At 37.1% G+C, this 23,239-nt stretch overlaps 1 protein-coding gene across 4 annotated transcripts in view; it reads left to right on the plus strand.

Annotated features, from left to right (window-relative positions):
- XRN1 (5'-3' exoribonuclease 1) overlaps window positions 1–23,239 on the plus strand; it is a 114,271-nt gene that overhangs the window by 66,425 nt on the left and 24,607 nt on the right. For all 4 annotated transcript variants that reach the window (XM_065942913.1, XM_065942915.1, XM_065942914.1 and 1 more), the window contains exons 26-33: window positions 2,539–2,628; window positions 3,013–3,148; window positions 6,355–6,411; window positions 6,544–6,676; window positions 9,585–9,654; window positions 14,778–14,985; window positions 15,463–15,558; window positions 22,200–22,302. In XM_065942913.1, coding sequence (XP_065798985.1) covers window positions 2,539–2,628; window positions 3,013–3,148; window positions 6,355–6,411; window positions 6,544–6,676; window positions 9,585–9,654; window positions 14,778–14,985; window positions 15,463–15,558; window positions 22,200–22,302 — 893 coding nt within the window. The remainder of the gene's footprint in view (window positions 1–2,538; window positions 2,629–3,012; window positions 3,149–6,354; window positions 6,412–6,543; window positions 6,677–9,584; window positions 9,655–14,777; window positions 14,986–15,462; window positions 15,559–22,199; window positions 22,303–23,239) is intronic.

The following is a 23,239-nucleotide window of genomic DNA, read 5'->3' on the forward strand; positions in this document are numbered from 1 at the left end:
CCTACACGTCTGGACATTTCTTCAAACCTCCCTGATACTTGATTGATAGCTCACCTGGGTCTAGAGTCCTGAATTGGAGATTCTCTTCATTCAGAATTTGAAAAGCACTGCTCCATTCTCTTGTTTGCTTTGCTGTCAAGAAGTCTTGTGCCATTCTGATTCTGAATCTTTATGGATGATCTATTTTCATTTTCTGAAACCTTTCTAGAATGTTCCTTTACCAAAGCTGTTTAATAATACGATGGTGTGTCATTTTTCTTTCATTTTGCTGTTCAGCCCTTTCAGACTTGAAACTGATGCCCTTCCATTCCAAAAAACTTTCTCGTATTATTTCTTTGATAATTTCCTTGTCACCATTTTGTTGTTGTTTTCTTTCCAAGATTCCTTTTGATAGATGTTAGACCTACAGGATTAATTCTCCTAATTTTCTTCTCTCTTCTTATCCATTTTTTATATTGTTATACTCCTGTTCTACTCTGTGGGAGATTTCTTCACCTTTAACTGACACCGGTTTTTATTTTTATTTAACCATTTTTAATTTCTAAAAGAGTGTCCTCATTCTCTGACATTCCTAATATATAGCATCTTGTTCTTATAATAAATGAAATATCTTTTATTATCTAATGATAGCAATCTAGATTTTCTTCTGTTCTCAATATTTTCTGTTTTCTACAGATTGCTTTTCTTTTTTTTCTTTTCTTTTTGATTTTATCTCTCCTTTCATGTTAAAGTGTTTTGGATTTGGGGTGGGAAGGGGTTGTTTGTTTGTTTTGAAGCTTTTTTTTTTTTTTCTTTTTCTTTTTCTTTTGGCCTGGTAGTTCTTTAGTGTCTTACCATATTTTAGTGTGCAGTGTTAAAAAACTGATTGGAAATTTAATGCACTTCAATTAGCCTTGTTCAGTGGGACTGGGCTATTTTGGCAGAGCATCTCCAAATATCACTACCTATATGTATATCTTTTCTGTTGGGCTGAGTAGTTTTCCCAGAAATGTGTTCTCCAATGTTTTACTTGGAGCACAGATGTGGAGAACAAAACAAACTTCAAGTGTTCTGGAAATTAACCAGAGGAATGGGGTTTCATTACATAGTGGATTCTGTAGTACACCCCCAGATGCCTCTTCAGGACTGAAAATCTATTCCCTGGGCGGCAGGAATGCTGCTGTCTCTCAGCCCTCGGCAGTAAGACCTCTGCAGAAATTGCCTGGCAGAAGAGAACTGCCTCACGTACAGTTACATCCCTTTCCTGCAATAGCGTCATATCCAGTACCTCATCAATAAGGAGATATGTTTAAAAAAATAAATACAGTGATATAAAGGCTCAGCCATCCTGATTGTCCCAGTTCAGAATAAGTCTGGGGAGCCATCCTGGTTTGAGATCTTTAAGCTGTTGGCCAAGGAGTTCATTAAGAATGAACCACAGCCCAACTTCTACATGTGCCCAGTTCTGCTTCCTTCCCTTCCACAGGTGTTATTTTCACAGACCACACTAATAAACTTCCTCCATGTTTATCTTCATCTCAGGGTCTGCTTCTTAAAGATGTTATACTTCCTAGCCTGCTTCCTAGTGGCACATATAGTAGTTATACTTTCATTTATGCCCTGTTTTCAGTAGAGCACCTATCCTCTCCTCCTCATGCCCCTCGCATCCAATTTCCTGTGCCTGGAATATACAAAGCTTGAGCAGCCCCTGTTCAACTTCTCCAAAAATAAACTACAGGAGTTACACTGAGGTAGAGATGACTGCCTAACTGTTTATTATACAGATTTTTCAACTAAAAGCCTCATAAACCTCACCCCATAGTGTGGCATTAAAACATACAGAGTTCATATCTCCTGAGCTTTTGCAGATTTCCACAGTTCGCATCAACTTACTTCTTGTTGACTTCCCACTCTGGTGGCTTAGGGTACAGCTTATTCCCATCCATCAAATCATTTCACACTTCTCTATTCAGTTTTCAGTTTCTAAAGTTTTGTTAGCTAACATATGCTCTCAGATTCTCTGCTTCTTTCTTCATCTGTCTTCTAGGTCCATGCCCTTTTTTATCCTTTACTATTCTTATCGTGGGCTGGGTAAGGAGCAAAATTAAGCACATATATTCCGTCTGGTATATGTATTTGGAAATACTGCTACAGTGTTCAGGGAACAATGGAATTTTGAAGAATATCAGAAGAAACTTTTAATGGATTTTCATTCATTCTATTGTGAAGTGCTCTAGCTTTATTGTGAACCTGTACATATTATTTTGTATATTTATCACCTGTCATTATAGTCCAAGGAGGACAGAATCAGTGACTGAAGTTTATAAGTATTTGTAATAGTTTATTATATTTATAAATTGTTATTTCTCCATCATCTTTTTTTGAGGGCCTGTGAATACTTTGAATTTTTTACTCTCTATCCCTTATGTGTGTGTAGTAATCAGTTCTCAATATATTTAATATATCCCCTTAAGACGCAGAATTATTTGTTCAGAAGTTTTTATGAAATTTGGCATGTATATTTTTAAAAGCAATGCTATCATTTGTTTCTTTGGCTAGAGCTCCAGAACTATTCAGTTATATAGCCAAAAATAGCCAAGAAGATGTATTCTATGAAGATGACATTTGGCCTGGAGAAAATGAGAATGGGTAAGCAAAATTTACGAGATTAATTGCCTCATAGCTCAATTTAGTGGTTCCACTGTTGAGTAGTAGTTAGTTTCTCAAGAATTTATATTATTTTTGGGGGAGGATTTTGTATTGTTTTGTTCTTGCTTTAAGATCTTAAAATGATTTTTTCTTTCATTTATATCAGTAAAGTACTTTTAAACTAATTTTTGTGTTTTGTTAATTACTGAGAAGCAATGTCCATATTTACATTAGATTTATAATTAGTCCCAGTTAAGTATAGTGGTTAATTAAATATTTTATATCATTTATAATTCACAGCCTTCAGAAAGTTTATATCAAGCTTTTTATATAAGTCCTCAGAAAGTTTTAATTAATGTGAAAAAATTATTGTTTTTAATATAGTGCTGAGAAAGTTCAAGAAATTATTACTTGGCTAAAGGGACATCCTGTCAGTACTTTGTCTCGGTCTTCTTGCGATTTACAAATTCTGGATGCAGCTATTGTAGAGAAAATTGAAGAAGAAATTGAAAAGTGCAAGGTATGATTTTCAATAGTGAAGATTACTGATGAGATTTGAAGTTAAATGAACTATTTGTTATCCTATGAATAATTTGTATCAGTCAAATAAAACATATATTTAGTGATTCTAAATGATATCAAATTATTCTATAATTTTAAAAAGTATTCCAGCCTTTTCTAGTGTCCATCAAGTTTGTCTACATAAATATAAATGTATGTCAATATAAGAAAGCCCATAGTGTTTAAATTTTTATGTCCTTGTAGTGTCTCTGAGGGCTTCCCTGATAATCTCAGTTGGTAAAGAATCTGCCTGCAATACAGTAGATCCCAGTTCAATTCCTGGGTCAGGAAGATGCACTGGAGAAAGGATAGGCCACCCACTCCAGTATTCTTGGGTTTCCCTTGTGGCTCAGCTGGTAAAGAATCCGCCTGCAGGTGTGGGAGACCTGGGTTCAATCTCTGTGTTGGGAAGATCCCCTGGAGAAGGGAAAGGCTACCCACTCGAGTATTCTGGCCTAGAGAATTCCATGGACTGTTTCTGATTTTAAGAATTAATATTTTATGAGTCTAGTCAATAAAAAGTTTGTGATTGAGAAATAAGGTTAATTCTCAGTTCTTTCCTATTCTGAGTTCTTTAAAGATACAATTCATTTTTATTTTAATTATTTATTTTGTGGCTGCACTGGGTCTTTGTTGTTGTGCATGGGCTTTCTCTAGTTTCTGTGAGTGGGGGATACTCTTAGTTGCAGTGCACTGGCTTCTCGTGGTGGCTTCTCTTGTTGTGGAGCACAAGCTCTAGGCGCTTGGCTTCAGTAGTCGCAGCACTTGAGCTCAGTAGTTGTGGAACATAATGCCTAGCTCCACGGCATGTGGAATCATCCAGAACCAGGGATTGAACCCATGTTCTCATCATTGTCCACTGTGCCACCAGGGAAGTTCCCATCTTTTTATAGAACATAAAAATTACGTTTATTTCACTTTTACAGAATCACTCCTAAAATGTACTTTCCAACTGATAAATTCATTCAACTACTGTGTATTTTTGAAATTCCACTTAAACTCTCCGTTTTTATGTCTTGATTTTATTTTTTATTTTTTTTTATTTTTTTAGTTTTCAGTGGGTTTTGTCATACATTGATGTGAATCAGCCATAGAGTTACACGAATTCCCCATCCCGGTCTCCCATCCCACCTCCCTCTCCACCCGATTTTGATTCTCTGCCTTGATGCAATAGAAGATGGGTTAATTATGTTCCTTTTCTAAGCCTACAATTTTATTTTTCACACATTTGCCTTTTTATTAAAATAATGTTGTTTGCTCACACAGTGCTCTCTTGTTTGAACTAACAGCAGAGTAAGTTAAGAACTGGGTCTGAAGCCCTGGTCCCCCATCCCTCTTTCAATGCTTAAAACCTTAGGCAAGATAGTTAACCTTTCCGTGCCTGCATTTCCTGACTGGTAAAATAAGAATAAAATAGTGCCATCTCATATAGTCCTCAAAAAAAAAAATTACCTACATTAATACATATAAACTCCTTGTAATAATGCCTGGCCATTGCTGATGTTTAATAATACTTAGCTGTTATTATTTGAATTCTTTTGTCATGTGCTGAAGAGCTGTGAATACAGCCTGAAAAATCACCACTAGATGACTCTTGAGAAAATAACATAAGGCTTGGAGCCAAGAGTTTGATATTTTGAAAGGTTAATGATATTCAGTTGAAGATAGAAAATCTGCATTTCTTTTTAATAATTGTCTTTCAATGTAAAGTCTATTTGTCCAGCATTACTTTTGAAATGAGTTTTCCACTTAACAAAAGTTTATAACTTTTAAGTCCCCAAATTTTATCTGAACCCATTTGGATGCAGAGCATTATAAAATGTTTTACACATTCTCCCCTTATTTTGCAAACTGATAATACACATGCAAAGTTGTAGTCTGTCATTTTGATGATAGCATTTTAAAAATGTGTGTACATATAGATAAGACAAGATTTTTTTTTTAAACCTGTTAACGAGTCAAGGAAGAGCAGTTATGAGTGATTTTTTTCCCCTTTTCAGTTTTATAGTGTTATTAGGTAATTAAAGAAGGAGAAAAACTAAAAACTGAACTTAACATTCTGAATATAATTTAAACTTTTCTTTTTAATGCAGGGTCATGATTAAAAGTATCCATAGTTTTTTTAGTGGACAGTGGTTCCCAAACTCAACTAATTATCAAAATTACTGGAGAAATTTTTTAAAAAACATACATTCTGGATTCCACCCTCAGAGCAGTACTTCTTAAACTTTATGTCTAAATGAATCACTGGAGGATCTTGTTAAAATATAGGTTCTGATTCAGTAGCTCTCAGATGAGCAGCTCTTGATGTTCTGCATTTCTAACAAGCTCCCAAGTGATCACACTTTGAGTAGTTATTCCCCATAATTTTTTATTCAGTAGCTGTGGATTGGGACCTATAGTGAAAATGCCCTTGTTTGTTAATTTGCCTCATAATCAGGTTTGAATGCCATATTTTCTAATCAATGCTATAATTTTATTGATAGTAATAATGCCTGCTACTGCTAAGTCACTTCAGTCATGTCCAACTCTGCGCGACCCCATAAACAGCAGCCCACCGGGCTCCCCCGTCCCTGGGATTCTCCAGGCAAGAATACTGGAGTGGGTTGCCATTTCCTTCTTCAATGCATGAAAGTGAAAAGTAAAAGTGAAGTCGCTCAATCGTGTCTGACTCTTAGCGACCCCATGGACTGCAGCCTACCAGGCTCCTCCATCCATGGGATTTTCCAGGCAAGAGTACTGGAGTGGGGTGCCATCACCTTCTCCGAGTAATAATGCCTAGGGATGTGTTAAGCATATGGGTTGTATTTTCATATGCAATCTTCCAGGCACAGTTCTTTTAAACTGCTTTAAATTTCTTCTCATATCTTTCTTTCTTGCTGTTTTCAGTAGGCATCTGCCTTGGGCTGAAAACTTGTCAGTAAGCCCGTCATTTTTTTATCATATTAAAAATTTTTCTATATGTCTTATATGTTAACAAATAAGTTTTACTTTAAAAAGATTCGAGAATTAATTTATTCATCCTTGCTTGCATCTGAAAAAAGTCATAAAGTCTTAAAATTACTCACTTCTTTTGGCTTTTTAAAATTTAGGCATGTGCAAATACTAAATAATAGGTTTTAATTTTATTATTTTTAAAATTTTTTTAAAATTTTTTTTCCTCAGCAAAGAAAGAATAATAAGAAAGTTCGAGTGACAGTGAAGCCCCATTTGCTATACAGAGTAAGTTTCCTCTCAGAGAATTCAAAGTTGTTGTTTTGCTTTGAAAGTACAGAAGGAACAAAATGTTTTCAGTATATTAGTAGAAAAATTTTAAATGAGAGTTGATAATTATATTTACATCTTTCTTTTCAGCCTTTGGAACAGCAACATGGGGTTATTCCTGATCGGGATGCAGAATTTCGTCTCTTTGACCGTGTTGTAAATGTGAGAGAGAACTTTTCCGTTCCAGTTGGCCTTCGGGGCACCATCATAGGAATTAAAGGGGGTAATAACTCAATACTTGATATGTCTCCATCTGCATTTATACTGTATGTCTTATATATATATATATACCGTATGTCTTATATACAAGCAGAAAGCAACTGTAACTCAGTAAAAACACTAAATCCTTTTATGTTTTAGTTAATTTTTTCCAGCTTCAGTTTTCAAAGGAAGTTCTCCTTTTCCATCTGTATAATCATCTGGGAAATAATTAAAAGATGTGAAAGTTGGAGAAGGACTGCTGAAAATTTGGTAGCTTATGTGTAACACATTAAAATTATCTAAATTTTAATACATATATGTGTTTTCATGAAACTAAGACAAACATTTTGTTGGGTTTCATCTTACCGTGTCCGGGCTTTGCCTTAATAGTCCTTGTAATCACTTGATTTCTGCAGAGAAATAAACAAACATGATGTATGAGCTTATTTACAGTTAAAAGATTTGCATGTTAATTTGAATTTTATGAATACAACTAGATTATGTATATAAAAGAAATCTATACATTGTGCAACAATGTACATGTAGTTAACACTATAGTACTGTACACTTAAAAATGGTTTCAATGATAAATTTTATGTTGTGTTTTTTACAAAAGGAAAAATGAGTATGGAAAGAAAAGGGAAGAATTAGCTAAGAATCTAAAAATTCTTCAAAGGGATGCCTGGAGTGAGAAGCTTTGCAATATAGATTCTAAAACTAGTCAACCCAACACAAAGGAACATATCAGGTACCTAGAGGCTAGGGCACCGGCAGCTCTGTCCTTCCGCATCTCAGGCACTCAGTCCTGGTCTCACTCTCCAGAAAGACGGAAGAGCAGACAGGCCATGAGCCTAAGAGAACTACTTATTTATTGGCAACGGTGTGCAGGTGCGGGGCACGTTTATGTTTAACCCTCCCGTCCACGTGAGAAGTAGATATTGTTTCTTTTTTTAATTATAATTTTATTTATTTATTTATTTATTGTTGGCGGTGCTGGGTCTTTGTTGCTGCGTGGGCTTTTCTCTAGTTGTGGCAAGTGGGGGCTACTCTCTGGTTGTGGTGCGTGGGCTTCTCATTGTGGTGGCTTTTCTTGTTGTGGAGCACCAGCTCTAGGTGCTTGGGCTTCAGTAGTTGCAGAACATGGCCTCAGTTGTTGTGGCTCTCCAGCTCTAGAGCACAGGCTCAATAGTTGTGCATGGCCTAGTTGCTCTGAGGCATCTCTGATCTTCCCGGATCAGGGATCAAACCCATGTCTGCTGTGTTGGCAGGCGAATTTTTTACCAGTGAGCCACTAGGGAAGTCCTGATACTATTTCATCCAAGAGTTTAAGTGACTTGCCCAAGTTTACACAAGTAAGTGACAGAGCTGGGATTTGAACTCTTTCCCCTGATTCTTTTCTAACTTTGAGCACTGGTTCTCCATATTTTGCACATCTTCCTGGGGTCTATCTCTAAAACAGAATTTTCTTCCCTGATTCTTCTTTGAATTTTTTGCATGTATTTTTTGGTGCTTAAAACGAAAACAAGAAAGTCAAGTAGGTTAACACACCCAGGCTAGGTATGGTAAGGGGCACATGCATGTCATGAAGCAACCCTCCTGCTGCTGTCTGCCCGGCCTCACGCATTGGCAGTTCAAATTCTGAGCTTAGTGAAGTCTAGTCTGATTAGGTTGTCCTGAAAAGACCTTAGTACTGATAACAGAAGTTTCCTTTCTTCTGACAACCCCAGTCAGTAGTAGTGACCAGTTAGAATTTTGTCTAGAGAAGAATTTTAAAGCTGTATCTACACTGAGTGGAAAAAGCTTTGTCATTTATTAAGCATACATCCCATGGACATGGAATGTAAAGGGGAATATTTGTCTTACTGCCTTCACCTGATGCCTCATCTCCATAGAAATCTCCACTAAAGGGGGGTGAACAATCCTTTGGTCAATAATCTTTTCAGTAAGTGGCTCCTCCCTCAGACAAGAAAAGAAACCTGAAAAGTGGATCTTAAACCTTCACAGAAGAGACTCTTGCCTCTCATTGAGCCCCACTTTCTTGGGTAAAAGTGTCAGATGAAGGATATAGCCTTCAAAGCTCTGCAGGCCTGGTTCCAATTGGACAATGAAAGACTGAGAATGAGGGACATATCCCCTAGTGCCTACCCTGGGTTAACACAGTATCAGATATGATATTAGTCAGAGTCCTCCAGAAAATCAGAACCAAAGGAATGGAAAGGGTGGAGGTGGAGGTGGGGAGAGAGAGAGATTCCGTTCTTAACTTATGTGATAGACTCTCTGATTAGTTTGGGCTTAGAATTCAAATGTTGTTACAGCTAATGAGTTCACTTTACCTTGGAACTTCAGTAAATTTAAACTCTCCAGTTTTATCCTATCATCCTGTCTACCAAATTTATTCTTCTCTGCTCCTCTTTAAGGTTTATTGTACCATAGTCTTCCTCACATGTATCATGTCTCAATCATGACATACTTTATCTACCAAGTCATCTCCTGCCAGAACCTTGGAGTCATCTTTGCCATCTCCAATCTTTTTATCTATACAGTTCACAAACTCCTGCCAATTCTATCTAGTAATATATCCTTTCTCTCCATTCTCTTTCTCTCATTACTGCCATGTCTTCAAATCTTCATTTCCTTTGTCTAACTGTAAAACTTTCTAAACTACAAATTCCAGAGTTATCTCTTTTATTAACTCTCTTTTTGTGAATAATTTCCAACATATAAAAAACAGATAAAAATATAATTAATTCTCACAGCATCTAATTTAAAATAGTATTATTTTTCTTTAAGTTAATACCGGTAAGGGAATCTGTGAGCTTATCTTCTTTTCATTTGCATCTGTATTGATAGTTGTAATGCTTCTAAAACTCCAAAAACTCACATTTTATTTTTTTTATCATATGATTTTTCAATCTCTCTTTTTTAAACAGCTAATAGAGAAGCTGATGTACTATTTGAAGTATTATTTGATGAAGAATTTCCTGGAGGCTTAACAATAAGGTTTGTATTTCCAGATGATAATTACACTTCGTAAATATGTCCATATGGCCAATGACTTTACATTACTTGCTTATTTGTCCACAATTTCAGTTCCTAGTACATATGAGACATCATACTTATTACTAGGGTTGTAACAGTTAATAAGACAGACATGGTTTCTACCTTCACAGAGCTTTCACTTTAGTAAGGGATATAACTAACTTACTAAAAACAATAATTTTTAATTAAAATGTGACAAATGCTGGGAAGAAGTATTAATAGTTCAGGTGTCTATAATAGAGTGTGATCTGTTCTGAGAGTTCTAGAAAGGCTTTCTTGAAGTGATGTTTAAAATGGGACATGAAGACTAGGTACTGAAAGAGTAGTAACAGGTGGTCAGAAAAACAATAGCATATGCAGCAGAGGACATTTTCACTTATTTAAAAGACTAAAAGAATGCAGGTGTGTCAGCCTCAGCAACTATGTAAGATTAGAGTAAGGGAAAAGAACAAGGACCACACTGCAGGAATTGGTAACCTGCTTTCAGGACATGCTAAGGATTGTGGTGTCTTGGTCTTTATCCTTAAAGCAGTGTGAAACTACCAAAACCAGAAGGGTGACATGATCAGATTGCATTTTTTTAATGCTTAAATAACTTGAGGAATAGAAACATTCTTTGAATTGAGAGACATAATAACTCTTTGTCATTTGTTTTAGTGAAATTGTAGACGCTTAGGCTAGGTTAGAATGGTTTGAGGAGTGAACAGCAAGTGGAGTAAAGGAGACAAGAAACAGCTGACCCTTGAGAAGTTTGAACTTGAAGAGGAGAAAAGCTAACTGGCAGTTAGGATAACTGGCAAAGGAGAAAATGAAAGATATACCCATTTGAACGCAGAGTTCCAAAGAATAGCAAGGAGAGATAAGAAAGACTTCCTTGGTGATCAGTGCAGAGAAATAGAGGAAAACAATAGAATGGGAAAGACTAGAGATCTCTTCAAGAAAATTAGAGATGCCAAGAGAAATTTCATGCAAAGATGGGCTCAATAAAGGACAGAAACGGTATGGACCTAACAGAAGCAGAAGATACTTAGGAGAGGTGGCAAATATGACTCAGCAATCCCACTGCTGGGCATACACACTGAGGAAACCAGAATTGAAAGAGACAGCTGTACCCCAGTGTTCATCACAGCACTGTTTACAATAGCCAGGACATGGAAGCAGCCAAGATGTCCATCAGCAGATGAATGGGTAAGAAAGCTGTGGTACATATGCACAATGGAATGTTACTCAGCCATTAAAAAGAATGCATTTAAATGAGGTGGATGAAACTGGAGCCTATTATACAGAGTGAAGTAAGTCAGAAAGAAAATCACCATATAGTATACTAACACATACATATGGAATTTAGAAAGATGGTAATGATGACACTATATGCGAGACAGCAAAAGAGACACAGATGTAAAGAACAGTCTTTTGGACTCTGGGAGAAGGCGAGGGTGGGATGATTAGAGAGGGTAGCGTTGAAATGTGTATATTATCATATGTGAAGCGGATCACCAGTCCAGGTTTGATGCATGAGACAGGGTGCTCAGGGCTGGTGCACTGGGATGACCCTGAGGGGTGGGATGGGGAGGGAGGTGGGAGGGGGGTTCTGGATGGGGAACACATGTGCGCCCATGGCTGATTCATGTTGATCTATGGCAAAAACCACTACAGTATTGTAAAGTAATTAGCCTTCAATTAGAATAAATAAATTAATTTAAAAAAAGAAGAAGAGGTGGCAAGAATACACAGAAGAACTATACAAAAAAAGATCTTCACGACCCAGATATTCACGGTGGTGTGATCACTCACCTAGAGCCAGACATCCTGGAATGTGAAGTCAATTGGGCCTTAGGAAACATCACTATGAACAAAGCTAGAGGCAGTAATGAAATTCCAGTTGAGCTATTTCAAATCCTAAAAGATGATGCTGTAAAGGTGCTGCACTCAATATGCCAGCAAATTTGGAAAACTCAGCAGTGGCCACAGGACTGGAAAAGGTCAGTTTTCATTCTAATCCCAAAGAGAGACAGTGCCAAAGAATGCTCGAACCTCTGCACAATTGCACTCATCTCACATGCTAGCAAACTAATGCTCAAAATTCTCCAAGCCAGGGTTCAACAGTACATGAATTGTGAACTTCCAGATGTTCAAGCTGGTTTTAGAAAAGGCAGAGGAACCTGAGGTCAAGTTGCCAACATCCACTGGATCATTGAAAAAGCAAGAGAGTTCCAGAAAAACATCTATTTCTGCTTTATTGGCTATGCCAAAGCCTTTGACTATGTGGATCACAACAAACTGTGGTAAACTCTGCAGTCAAATGCTCTGCCCCTGAGCTATACCCCCCAAACTGTGGTAAACTCTGAAAGAGATGGGCATACCAGACCATCTGACCTGCCTCTTGAGAAATCTGTATGCAGGTTAGGGAGCAACAGAACCAGCCATGGAACAACAGACTGGTTCCAAATCAGGAAAGAAGTATGACACGGCTGTATATTGTCATCCTGCTTACTTAACTTATATGCAGAGTACATCATGAGAAACACTGGTCTGGATGAAGCACAAGCTAGAATCAAGATTGCCGGGAGAAAGATCAATAACCTCAGATATGCAGATGACACCACACTTATGGTAGAAAGTGAAGAACTAAAAAGCCTCTTGAGGAGAGTGAAAAAGTTGGCTTAAAGCTCAACATTCAGAAAACTAAGATCATGGCATCTGGTCCCATCACTTCATGCCAATAGATGAGGAAACAGTGTCAGACTTTATTTTGGGGGGCTCCAAAATCACTGCAGATGGTGATTGCAGCCAAGAAATTAAAAGACATTTACTCCTTGGAAGGAAAGTTATGACCAACCTAGATAGCATATTAAAAAGCAGAGACATTACTTTGCCAACAAAGGTCCATCTAGTCAAGGCTATGGTTTTTCCAGTAGTCATGTATGGATGTTAGAGTTGAACTATAAAGAAAGCTAAGCACCAAAGAATTGATGCCTTTGAACTGTGGTGTTGGAGAAGACTCGAGAGTCCCTTGGACTGCAAGGAGATCCAACCAGTCCATCCTAAAGGAAATCAGTGCTGAATATTCATTGGAAGGACTGATGTTGAAGCTGAAACTCCAATACTTTGGCCACCCGATGTCCAGAAGAGCTGACTCATTTGAAAAGACCCTGATGCTGGGAAAGATTGAAGGCGGGAGGAGAAAGGGATGAGATGGTTGGATGGAGTATGAGATGGTTGGATTGCATCACCGACTCAATGGACATGAGTTTGAGTAAACTCCAGGAGTTGGTGATAGACAGGGAGGCCTGGCGTGCTACAGTCCATGAGGTCACAAAGAGTTGGACATGACAGCTATTGAACTGAACTAGGAGGTTTAAAGCAAAAAGGTTGTATTGTTTGTTTTTAGCTTACCATGGCGGAGACCTCCTCAAGTCTATTTTGGGCAGCCATTAATGGAAAGTTTAAAGTGACAGAAAAAAGGATTGTTAGAATGAGGGGCACCATCGAATATTAAAATTGTGAGCTCTCTCACTCAACTTTGGTGTTTCCTTGGGTAGGTTAGTTAAAGGCATTCTGACCCTCAGTATCCTCATCCATAATGAAGGTGTACACTTCACTAGGTGATTGTGAGGATTCAGTGAAATCCTTTCCAGTTTTCCTTTCTTTTCTAAACACCAGCTGGAAAACTCAACTGAAGTTTGTTTAGTTTCTTTTCTGTTTTGATTAGTGGTAATTAAAATTAAAAGTGAATTACTCTTAGTTAATCTCTTTGCATAGAGTCACAATCTTCAGTTCTTACAGCAAGTGATCACCTTCAGAATGGTATTATTGTTTTGCAACCTGAATGTGCCTGTTAGCCAAAGGCATTGTCTGTGCCTTTAAATGCAGCAGCAGAGTCTGGATCCCATATCTGATTTTGATTTTCAGTTGGTTACCAATAACCTTAGCCAAATAACTTTTGAAATATGTTCTTAAGATTAACTTCTTTCTCAGGGTTTGTTTTTCTCCTCCTAGGTAGAGACACTGGATTTCTTGATTGATTGAAAGTTATATAAAAGATTGCCTACCTGCAGTATATTCATTTCAAAATGCAGAATCTTACAGTATTGTTCTCACAAAAATATTTTCTGGAAATCTTACAAAGATTTCTTATGAAAGAATTCTACTTTCCCATGATCTCAGACTATAAGAATATTACATTCTAAAGAAGTGACAGAGTTGAAAGCTTTTGACCACAGAGGGCTTATTTTAATATCTAAACACTTTTATCATGACCAAGAAGGAAGAAATCACAAATGCTTGTCTCTTAGCCTTCCCAGGTCTAGAACTTTAAGATGGGAAGATGAGGATAAAAAGAGCTCAACTCAACAATTGATCAGGAAATGGAAGTGATCAAAGCTAACATTTTTCCTGTTGTATCAATAGAGCCACACTAGCTGCACATTGGGTAGCTTCATAACCCAGACTGTATAAACCACTATTTTTTTTTTTTTAAAGAAGTTTGAAATTTAATTCATTAGTTAACTAAGCTATTCTGTTGCAAGCCTTTTCAAGGACAAGCTTAGCTCACACACACTCCCCTACACCTCTGGAACTTTTGTCTCCCACTTAATAGCACTAAATAGTCTATTCAAAAACTTTCCAGAGATATATCATCTTACAAATTGAGATCTTTCTCCAATTTCAAGTTCCTGAATTTAAAAGTAATATTCAGAACTTCCCTGATGGTCCAGTGGTTAATGCAGGGAACACAGGTTCAGTCTCTGGTCCAGAAAGATTGCACATGCAGGAGGGCGGGGAGGACACTAAGCCTGTGCACCACAACTGCTGAGCCCACAGCCTTAGAGCTGCCCAACTTTGAGAAGCCACCGCCTACTGAGAGGGTAGCCCCTGCTTGCCGCAACTAGCGAAAGCCTTCACACAGCAACTAAGACCTGGTGCAACCATAAATCAGTCAGTTAACTGAAAATACAAATAATATTTATTAACTAAATTATGAACAGTCCACCCGAAATTATTTGCTTCTTCTCATGTGAGATTCTTCTCTAGCACATTTAGTTTTAGTTCCCTCTTACCCTGATACAACCTTTTACTTTTAGGTGCTCACCTGGTAGAGGTTATCGACTGCCAACAAGTGCCTTGGTGAACCTTTCTCATGGGAGTCGCTCTGAAACTGGAAATCAGAAGTTGACAGCCATTGTGAAACCACAGCCAGCTGTGAATCACTATAGCTCAAATTCATCAGTTTCATCTGGGCATTTGCGAGGCCTGAACCATTCTCCTCAATCACTTTTTGTTCCTACTCAAGTAAGATTTTTATTTAAATAATGAGCTTGAAAATAACTGTTTTCTCTTTATACATTTACTTCATGGATTAACTCTTATATTTTGAATTATATCACCCAAATGATCTATGTTATCCCCTACGAAATGACATTAATTTGAAAGGTAAAAAGGAGGGGACGATATCATGTTTATCAAAAGCAGTTTTCAAATGCCCACCATATAACTCATGTGTGATTTCCTTTGTTTCATCTGCCTGAGGGCAGAACTTGAATTGTTTTATGTGAGATACTTAACTTGATTTAATTTCATGGCCTAAAATTTTAACCAAACTTTTAAATCCAAATAACAGGTTTATTATAGACTAATTAGGAAACAGGTAAGTAAATGATAACAAAGGAAACAAGCAAAAATCCTCTCAAATCTTGTAGGTAACTACTAGTCTTTTTGGTGCATATTTATGTTTCAGTTTTCCTTAAGAAGTTTTTTGTACTTCCTCAGGTACCTGCTAGAGATGATGATGAATTTTGTAACATTTGGCAGTCCTTACAAGGATCCGGAAAGGTTCAACACTTTCAGCCACTGCTACAAGAGAAGGTTAGTATACCTTGCTTAATGGACATTTTGTTTTTTTTTTAATTTATCTTATATTTCTCTTTTAGGTATGCAGTGATTAGTTTTTCTTATGAAATCTCATAAAAGAGAAATAACACTTTTGATCTTAAATTTTCATAGTTCTCTTCAGCCACATATGTTTTTGGACCAATGAGTAAGACTATAGAAAATTTTTATTTTAAATCAGTTTGGGATTTTTTCTAGTTGTTTACAAATCATAATAACTATATTTTAAATTTAATAAAGGCTTTAATGGCATTCATTAACTTATTCTCTTCCACTTGAATGTATAGCTTTATGCTGGCAGTTGGTTGTCTTAAATATGAATGAGCGAATTCACATTGCATGATCAAGATTAAGAAAAGGAAAGAAATTCTGCTAAAAGAGGAGACTCAGGCACCAAACAAAGGAAGATGAAAAGGAACAAATTCCTACTACATTTTTTGCTAGTTACCTTCTTCTCAGCTTCAGTCAAAAAGGAATGTCCCCTCATGGTGGCCTGCACCATGAGGGCCTAATTTATTCTAATATCTCCAGTGATGGTGGCATTATCAGTGCTAGAGAGGGGAAAATAGCAAAGGCAGTGATGGTGAAATTTAAATAAAAATGAGAGTGATAACAACATTTTAGGTCAGCTATACTTCAATTTTAAAATAAATAAATAATAAAATGGGGGGAAAAATCTAAAATTTAAAAAAAAAGGGTGAGAGTGACAGTGCACAAGTCACCTCTGCCAATATACTATATTTTAAGTTTTCCTTAGATCATTCATAAATGCTTTCTACATAAATGTAACCCATATCCAGATTTTTAAACCTTTTTTTCCTCTATTTACTATTGCCAACCACTCATTCTTCAGGAGTGCTTTTTTAAATCATTCTTTCATTCATTCAATACATTTAAGTGCCTACCATGTGCCAGGCATTGTTCTATGCACCAAGAATACAGCTGTAAACAAAACAAAAATCCGGGCTTGCATACAATTAGTATAGTAGAGAGAAAAGGATAATAAATAAGACCAAAAAAAATAAATGGTATTAGATGATAATATAAGTTTGAGAAAAAAATGTAGGGAAGCAGGATAGGGAATTTAGTGGAGAGGGCAGGTTAGGTTTTGTAATTTTAAATGGAATGTTCTAGTAACATTGGGCAAAGATTTGAATGAAATGAAGAGTAGAATATATAGATATCTGAGGAGAGAGTATTCCAGACGAAGTCAAAGCTCCTGTTGGGAGTGGTGATCTCTGACATACACAAGGAAGAAGACCATTTGTCTGAATCAGTACAATGAGTTGTAGGAAATGTAATTAGAGAGCTAACAGATAGATACTAGTAAGTCCTTCTGGATCATTATAAGGACATTGGCTTTTACTCAGACAAGGAATCAGTAGAGGGTTTTGCACAGCAGAGTGACATGATTTGACTTATATTTTAATTCTATCACTCTGCCTGCTACCTTGAGAATAGAATGTAGAGAAACCAAGATGGAAACAGGGTAGTTCAGAAACTACTGAAATCATCAAGATTGAGTTGATATTGACTTGGATCAGGATAGTAGGACCCTGTGAGAAGTAGTCAAATTCTTAACATATTTGGAAGGGATTTCCAGCTGATGATGAAATGGATATGGGGTAAAAGAGAAATAATGTATTAAAGGATATGACTCTTCAGGTCTGAGTAACTAAAATGATAGGTGGGCTGTTAACTGAGATGGGAGAAACTGAAGGTCTGGTAGATCTGTGGGGGAAGATCAGTTTGAGATGCATGTTAAACATTTAAGAAGAGATATCAGAGTTAGATATCTGAGTGGAGATGAAGAGTTGGACATTTGAGTCTGAAAGTCATAAATGTTCAGGCTAGCGAGATAAATTTGAAATTTGGAAGTCGTTTTATGTATGTGCAGATGTGAATATATGTGCATATATATATACATATATTTAAATATACCCAAGATATGTATATATATATATGTTATCTATAGACGGGGAAATAGTGTCAGACTTTATTTTGGGGGGCTTCAAAATCACTGCAGATGATGACTGCTGCCATGAAATTAAAAGACGCTTACACCTTGGAAGGAAAGTTACGACCAACCTAGATAGCATATTAAAAAGCAGAGACATTACTTTGCCAACAAAGGTCCGTCTACTCAAGGCTATGGTTTTTCCAGTGGTCATGTATGGATGTGAGAATTGGACTGTGAAGAAAGCTGAGCACCAAAAAAGTGATGCTTTTGAACTGTGGTGTTGGAGAAGCCTCTTGAGAGTTCCTTGGACTGCAAGGAGATCCAACCAGTCCATCCTAAAGGAGATCAGTCCTGGGTGTTCATTGGAAGGACTGATACTGAAGCTGAAACTCCAATACTTTGGCCACCTCATGTGAAGAGTTGACTCACTGGGAAAGACCCTGATGCTGGGAGGGATTGGGAGCAGGAGGAGAAGAGGACGACAGAAGATGAGATGGCTGGATGGCATCACCGACTCGATGGACATGAGTTTGAGTAAACTCCGGGAGTTGGTGATGGACAGGGAGGCCTGGCATGCTGCAGTTCATGGGGTCGCAAAGAGTTGGACATGACTGAGCAACTGAACTGAACTGATGTTATCTATATCCACTTTCTTGGATATAGATAGAAAAGGGGTTCAGTAACTTAAACTTAGAGCATTCCACCCTTCAAGAGTTGGAGAGACTAAAAAGAAGACTGAGAAGGAATGGCCCGTGAGACAGAAAGGAAGCCAGGGAAGGGTGGTTTCTACATGCCAAGTGAAGAATAGATGTTATAATAGAGTAATCAGCTGTAGATGGATCAGTTAAGATGAAAGCTGAGAATTGCCTACATACAGAATTTAACACATGAAGGCCATTGGGAACCGTGACAAGAGCAGTTTCCGTTGAATGATAGGAGTGAAATACTGATAAGAGTGGGTTTAAGAGAGAAGAGGAAGAGAGAAGTCGGAGGAAGCAAATATAGGTAATTCTTTCAAGGAATTCTGCTCTAAGAGAAAACATTACCCTGAGTCTCCTCTTTCCCTTCCCTGTGTGTTCAAGTTCTTTGTATGCTTTCAACCTTTCATTGGAGACTGTTACCAAAACACAACAGATTTGTTTTCCCTGTTGCCTCATTGCTTAACGGTGACTCTTACTTCTCTGCTATTTAGCACTCGGTCTGTGTCTCTGATTCCAACCTTTCAATCAGGATCAAGCAGTATCTCCACTTTCTAGAAGACGGGTATAGATGGATGCTACACCATCACCTCAACTTTAAGATATCTCACAACTGACCTCACCTAAAACCTCTTATACCTTCTTTCCAGCATAACCATTTACCTGGGCATATAATCTGAAAAGCATGAAGTTAAAAGTTTTTGCTTCTTTCTAATATTTTTTGCATTGAGATCCCAAATCTTTTTGCCCCTTCTCAGTTTTTACAACGGGACCTTAAATTGTGCCCCTAGCCCTAGATAAACCTCCTGTCTGTGCTTCCTGTTTGTTATGTCTTTCTAGCCCTTCTTGCGTAGTACTACCTACATGATCTTTCCTAAAGATCTTTTCACCTGTGTTGGCCCCATGGCATAATTGAGTCAAGTATCTAATTAATAAGAACTCCTGGGGTTTTTTTATAATTTTTATTTATTTATTTTTTGGCTGTGTTGGGTCTTCGTCCTTTTGCGTGGGCTTTCTCTAGTCGTAGTGAACGGGGGTTATTCTCTAGTTGTGGTGTGCAGGCTTCTCATTGCTGTGGCTTCTCAGGCTCAGTAGTTGTGGCACATGGGCTTAGTTGCTCGACGGCATGTGAAATCTTCCCCAGACCAGGGATCGAACCCATGACCCCTACATTGACATGCAGTTTCCTATCCACTGTACCTGCAGGGAAGTCCAAGATTCCTAGTTTTGTACTCACTTTATACCCTGAGGCAGTATAGTGAAGATAAACCTGATATTAGACTCTGAATTAGGAAATCAGGTTTTGTGCCTCAAATTGCACAAATCTAATTTCCCTGGGCTTCTTTGGCCTCAGGTATAAAATTAAGGCATTGGACTTAGATGAACTCTGAGGTCTTTTCAAACCCTAAAACAATTTTACTCAAATATTCTAGAATGTATAGGGCTCCCTGTTTAAAACTACTGGAGTTCAGCCTCAACTCAAACTAATATCTAGGTCTTCTATAATCCAACCCTGCACAGTTCTTATATAAAATATGTCCAGCTGTTTGGTAAAATGCTCTCTTCCAGTCAAATTGATCTCCTTACTTTCCCTCTCCCATAAACAGATAATTTCCATTTCAGGTTTCATGTTTGTATTGTTCCTTCCTTCTCTTTCCTCTCTCACTGCCAAAAGGTCTACTGGCATATTACCACCAATTTCCTTTAGATGGAACTCAACACTTGATATTTTGTATTTCCATAGAATCTTCTGTATGCATCTCCTGTTATTAAGGTGCTATTTCATTATTCATATCAACCGAACACTCCCATGTTTTTTCTCCTCTATATTCTAAGAATTATGAGCTACCACATATAACCCTTATATCCATGAAGCATTAATAAGCAGCCTGCTATTCATCTAATAAGCAAATTCAAGAGAACTCAACATGATTTTTTTTTTTTAAGGTATTCAAGCTTCTGGGAAAGGCAAAACTACAGAGACAGTAAAAATAACAGTGGTCGCCAGGGATTATTGGGAAAGGGAGAGGTAATAGGTGGAGCACAGAAGACTTTTGGAGCCATGAATATATTCTGTATAATGGTAGATACATGTCATTACACATTTGTCCAGACCCACAGAATATATAACAAGGAGAGTGGAACCAATGTAAAATATGGACTTTAAGTAGCAGTTATGTGTCAGTGTAGGTTCATCAGTTGTCACAAATGTACTGCTCCAGTGGGAGATGATGATAATGGGGAAGGCTATGCGTGTATGGAGGTGGGGGTGCGGGGGGTAGGGGAATCTTTGTACCTTCCTCTCAGTGTTATTGTGAACCTGTTGATAAAACTGCTTTTTTAAAAGTCTTTTAAGAAACGTTCAAGTTTTTATTGGCAGAATATAACAGTACAACTAACATAAATAGACATATAGACATCAAACAGAATAATTCAAAAAACTACACTTAAAAGTGGAATATTTTCTTTCTTATTAAAGTTATGGCACTTTTTCTCTGAAATCATACTGTGAACATGGGTTTTAGAATTAGGGCTCAGATGTCAGCTCTCCTATAACCATTATCATTTTGAGCCTCAGTTCTGTCATCTGTAACATAGAATCTGAATACACCATAGCATTTTTATGATTGTAGCATTATTATAATGATGTTAAGATAATGGATGCAAAGTACATCTTACTATGCCTGGCACATAATAGACACACAATATTTGTTCAAACCAATCTATTGATCCTGATATTTTGATTCCCTTTTTAGCATCAGAATTCCCTGAAATGAACTGCTATAGCCCAAATTCCCACCAGCCATTGTGCTGTGCAGATGGAAATCTCCTGGCCCTTTTCTTTAGTCTTAAAGACCAAAGAACCCTAGATGTTCCTGTGCATGTGAATTCACTAGACCTTCCTTCACACTTTGGTGCATATCACAACTGTTTTGGAGCATGTCCACTGCCAACTAGAACATGAGATGCCTTTGCTCATACCCAGTGTTCATTCATCTGTGCTCAGAAGAAAATAAATAGGGTCCACCAGAAGCAAAATTAATCATTATAGAAAGATTAATTTATATTGAACATCTCCAGCCTCTACTCTGCTTCTGCCTCCCACTTCAGCTATGGCAAGTTATCTGTCTCTTTTTGCCTTCACGCCTCTTCTCCCTATCAGAAAGCAAAAAGATTAGATACGATCTTTATATGAAACTTACTCATATGTCATTTTGCTAATTTTGTCCATTCATGTGCTGTCTCAGTTACAGTAGCTTTATAATCAGTCTTGCTATCTGGTAGTAGTAGTCTTCCAGCACTTGGATACCTTGACAACATAAATATTAATTAATAAAGATCAGGTGCTGGGGGAAGGGATGTGGAAGGACTAATATCCTCAACTTTTATAACATAGGGGCAGGAATAATAAATTTTTAAAAATTCATTAATGGAAATGTTTAAAGTAATGAAGTCAAGAGAATAGTACTGATCCTTTACCTTGAACATGTTCAGTTCTCTCTTCTTAACACCTACTCATCTCTCATCTCACATACTCTAGAGGTAGGGTTACTTTGAAGCAAATTTAGAAAGATCTTTAGAGGCTGATATTTCTGTTGTGAAGAAACATTCAACTAAAGTTTGATCGTTGGTTTCTGAATTAACTTCAAACAAAATTAAACTTAATTCTTTCTGTTGAAAGCATTTTTATAAAGTGATTGTTTTCTATGTACCTTTATATCTAGTGCATAGAGAAGTATCTGGAGTGATGATCATAATGTCAATAATAGTTATTTCAAGGGTGGTAGAATTTGAATGGTTTTCTTAAATTCTCTTTACTTTTCTGAATTCCTTAAGTCTTTTTCTGGTGAAGTCTATAATTTTTACAAAAAAGTAATAAAGTGTTAAGCATTGAGGAAGAGAAGTAGTTTTAATATTAAGAGTTTATTTAAATCATTTATAAGAATTTTAACTTTCAGGGTGCAGTTCTACCTCAAGAAATAAGTCAAGTAACTCAACATCATAAAACTGGCTTTAATGACAACAGCGTTAAGCAGAGAAAACATGAGCCTCACAGAAAATGTAAGTTATTAGTTAGAAAGTATATATATGGTGCTAAGTGCTTCCTTTTATTTTTATAAATTAACAGCTTTATTGTTATAATTCACATATCATAAAATTCATCCTTTTATAGTTCAATCAGTGTTTTTAGTGTTTTCACAAAGTTGTACAACCAATGCTAGTATCTAAATTTAGAACATTTTCATAACCCCAAAAAGAAATATCATACTTATTAGTAGTCATACTCATTATTCTGTACTTACTAGTAGTCATTCCCCTATCCCTGGCAACTGCTAATTACTTCTGCCTCTGTGGATTGACCTGTTCTGGACATTTCCTATAAATAGAAACATAAAATATGTGATCTTTGAGACTGATTCCACTCACTCAGCATAATCTTTTCAAGATTCATCCATGTTGTAGCATATATCAGTACTTCATTCCTTTTTAGGACGAAACAATTTTCTATTATATGAATACAACGTTTTGTTGATCCATCCTCCCATTGATGGCTATTTTGGTCATTTGCACTTTTGTGTTATAATAAATAATGCTACTGTGGATATTTATGTACAAGTTTTTGTGTGAACACCTGGTGGCACAGATGGTAAAGTGTCTGCCTACAATGCAGGAGACCCAGGTTCGATCCCTGGGTCAGGAAGATCCTCTGGAGAAGGAAATGGCAACCCACTCCAGTATTCTTGCCTGGAAAATCCCATGGATGGAGGAGCCTGCTAGGCTACAGTCCATGGGGTCGCAAAGAGTCAGACACGACTGAGTGACTTCACTTTTGTGTGAACATATAGTTACAGGTCTCTTGAGTATATATGAAGTTAAGAAATAACTGAGTCTTTTATTTATTTACTGAGTTAACTGAGTTAACTCTATGCCTAACTTTTTGTGGAACTACCACGCTGTTTTCCAAAATGGCTGTACCATTTTGCATTCCCACCAGCAA

This window comes from Muntiacus reevesi, chromosome 8 (genome assembly GCF_963930625.1).
Source record: "Muntiacus reevesi chromosome 8, mMunRee1.1, whole genome shotgun sequence".
Lineage (NCBI taxonomy): Eukaryota > Metazoa > Chordata > Mammalia > Artiodactyla > Cervidae > Muntiacus > Muntiacus reevesi.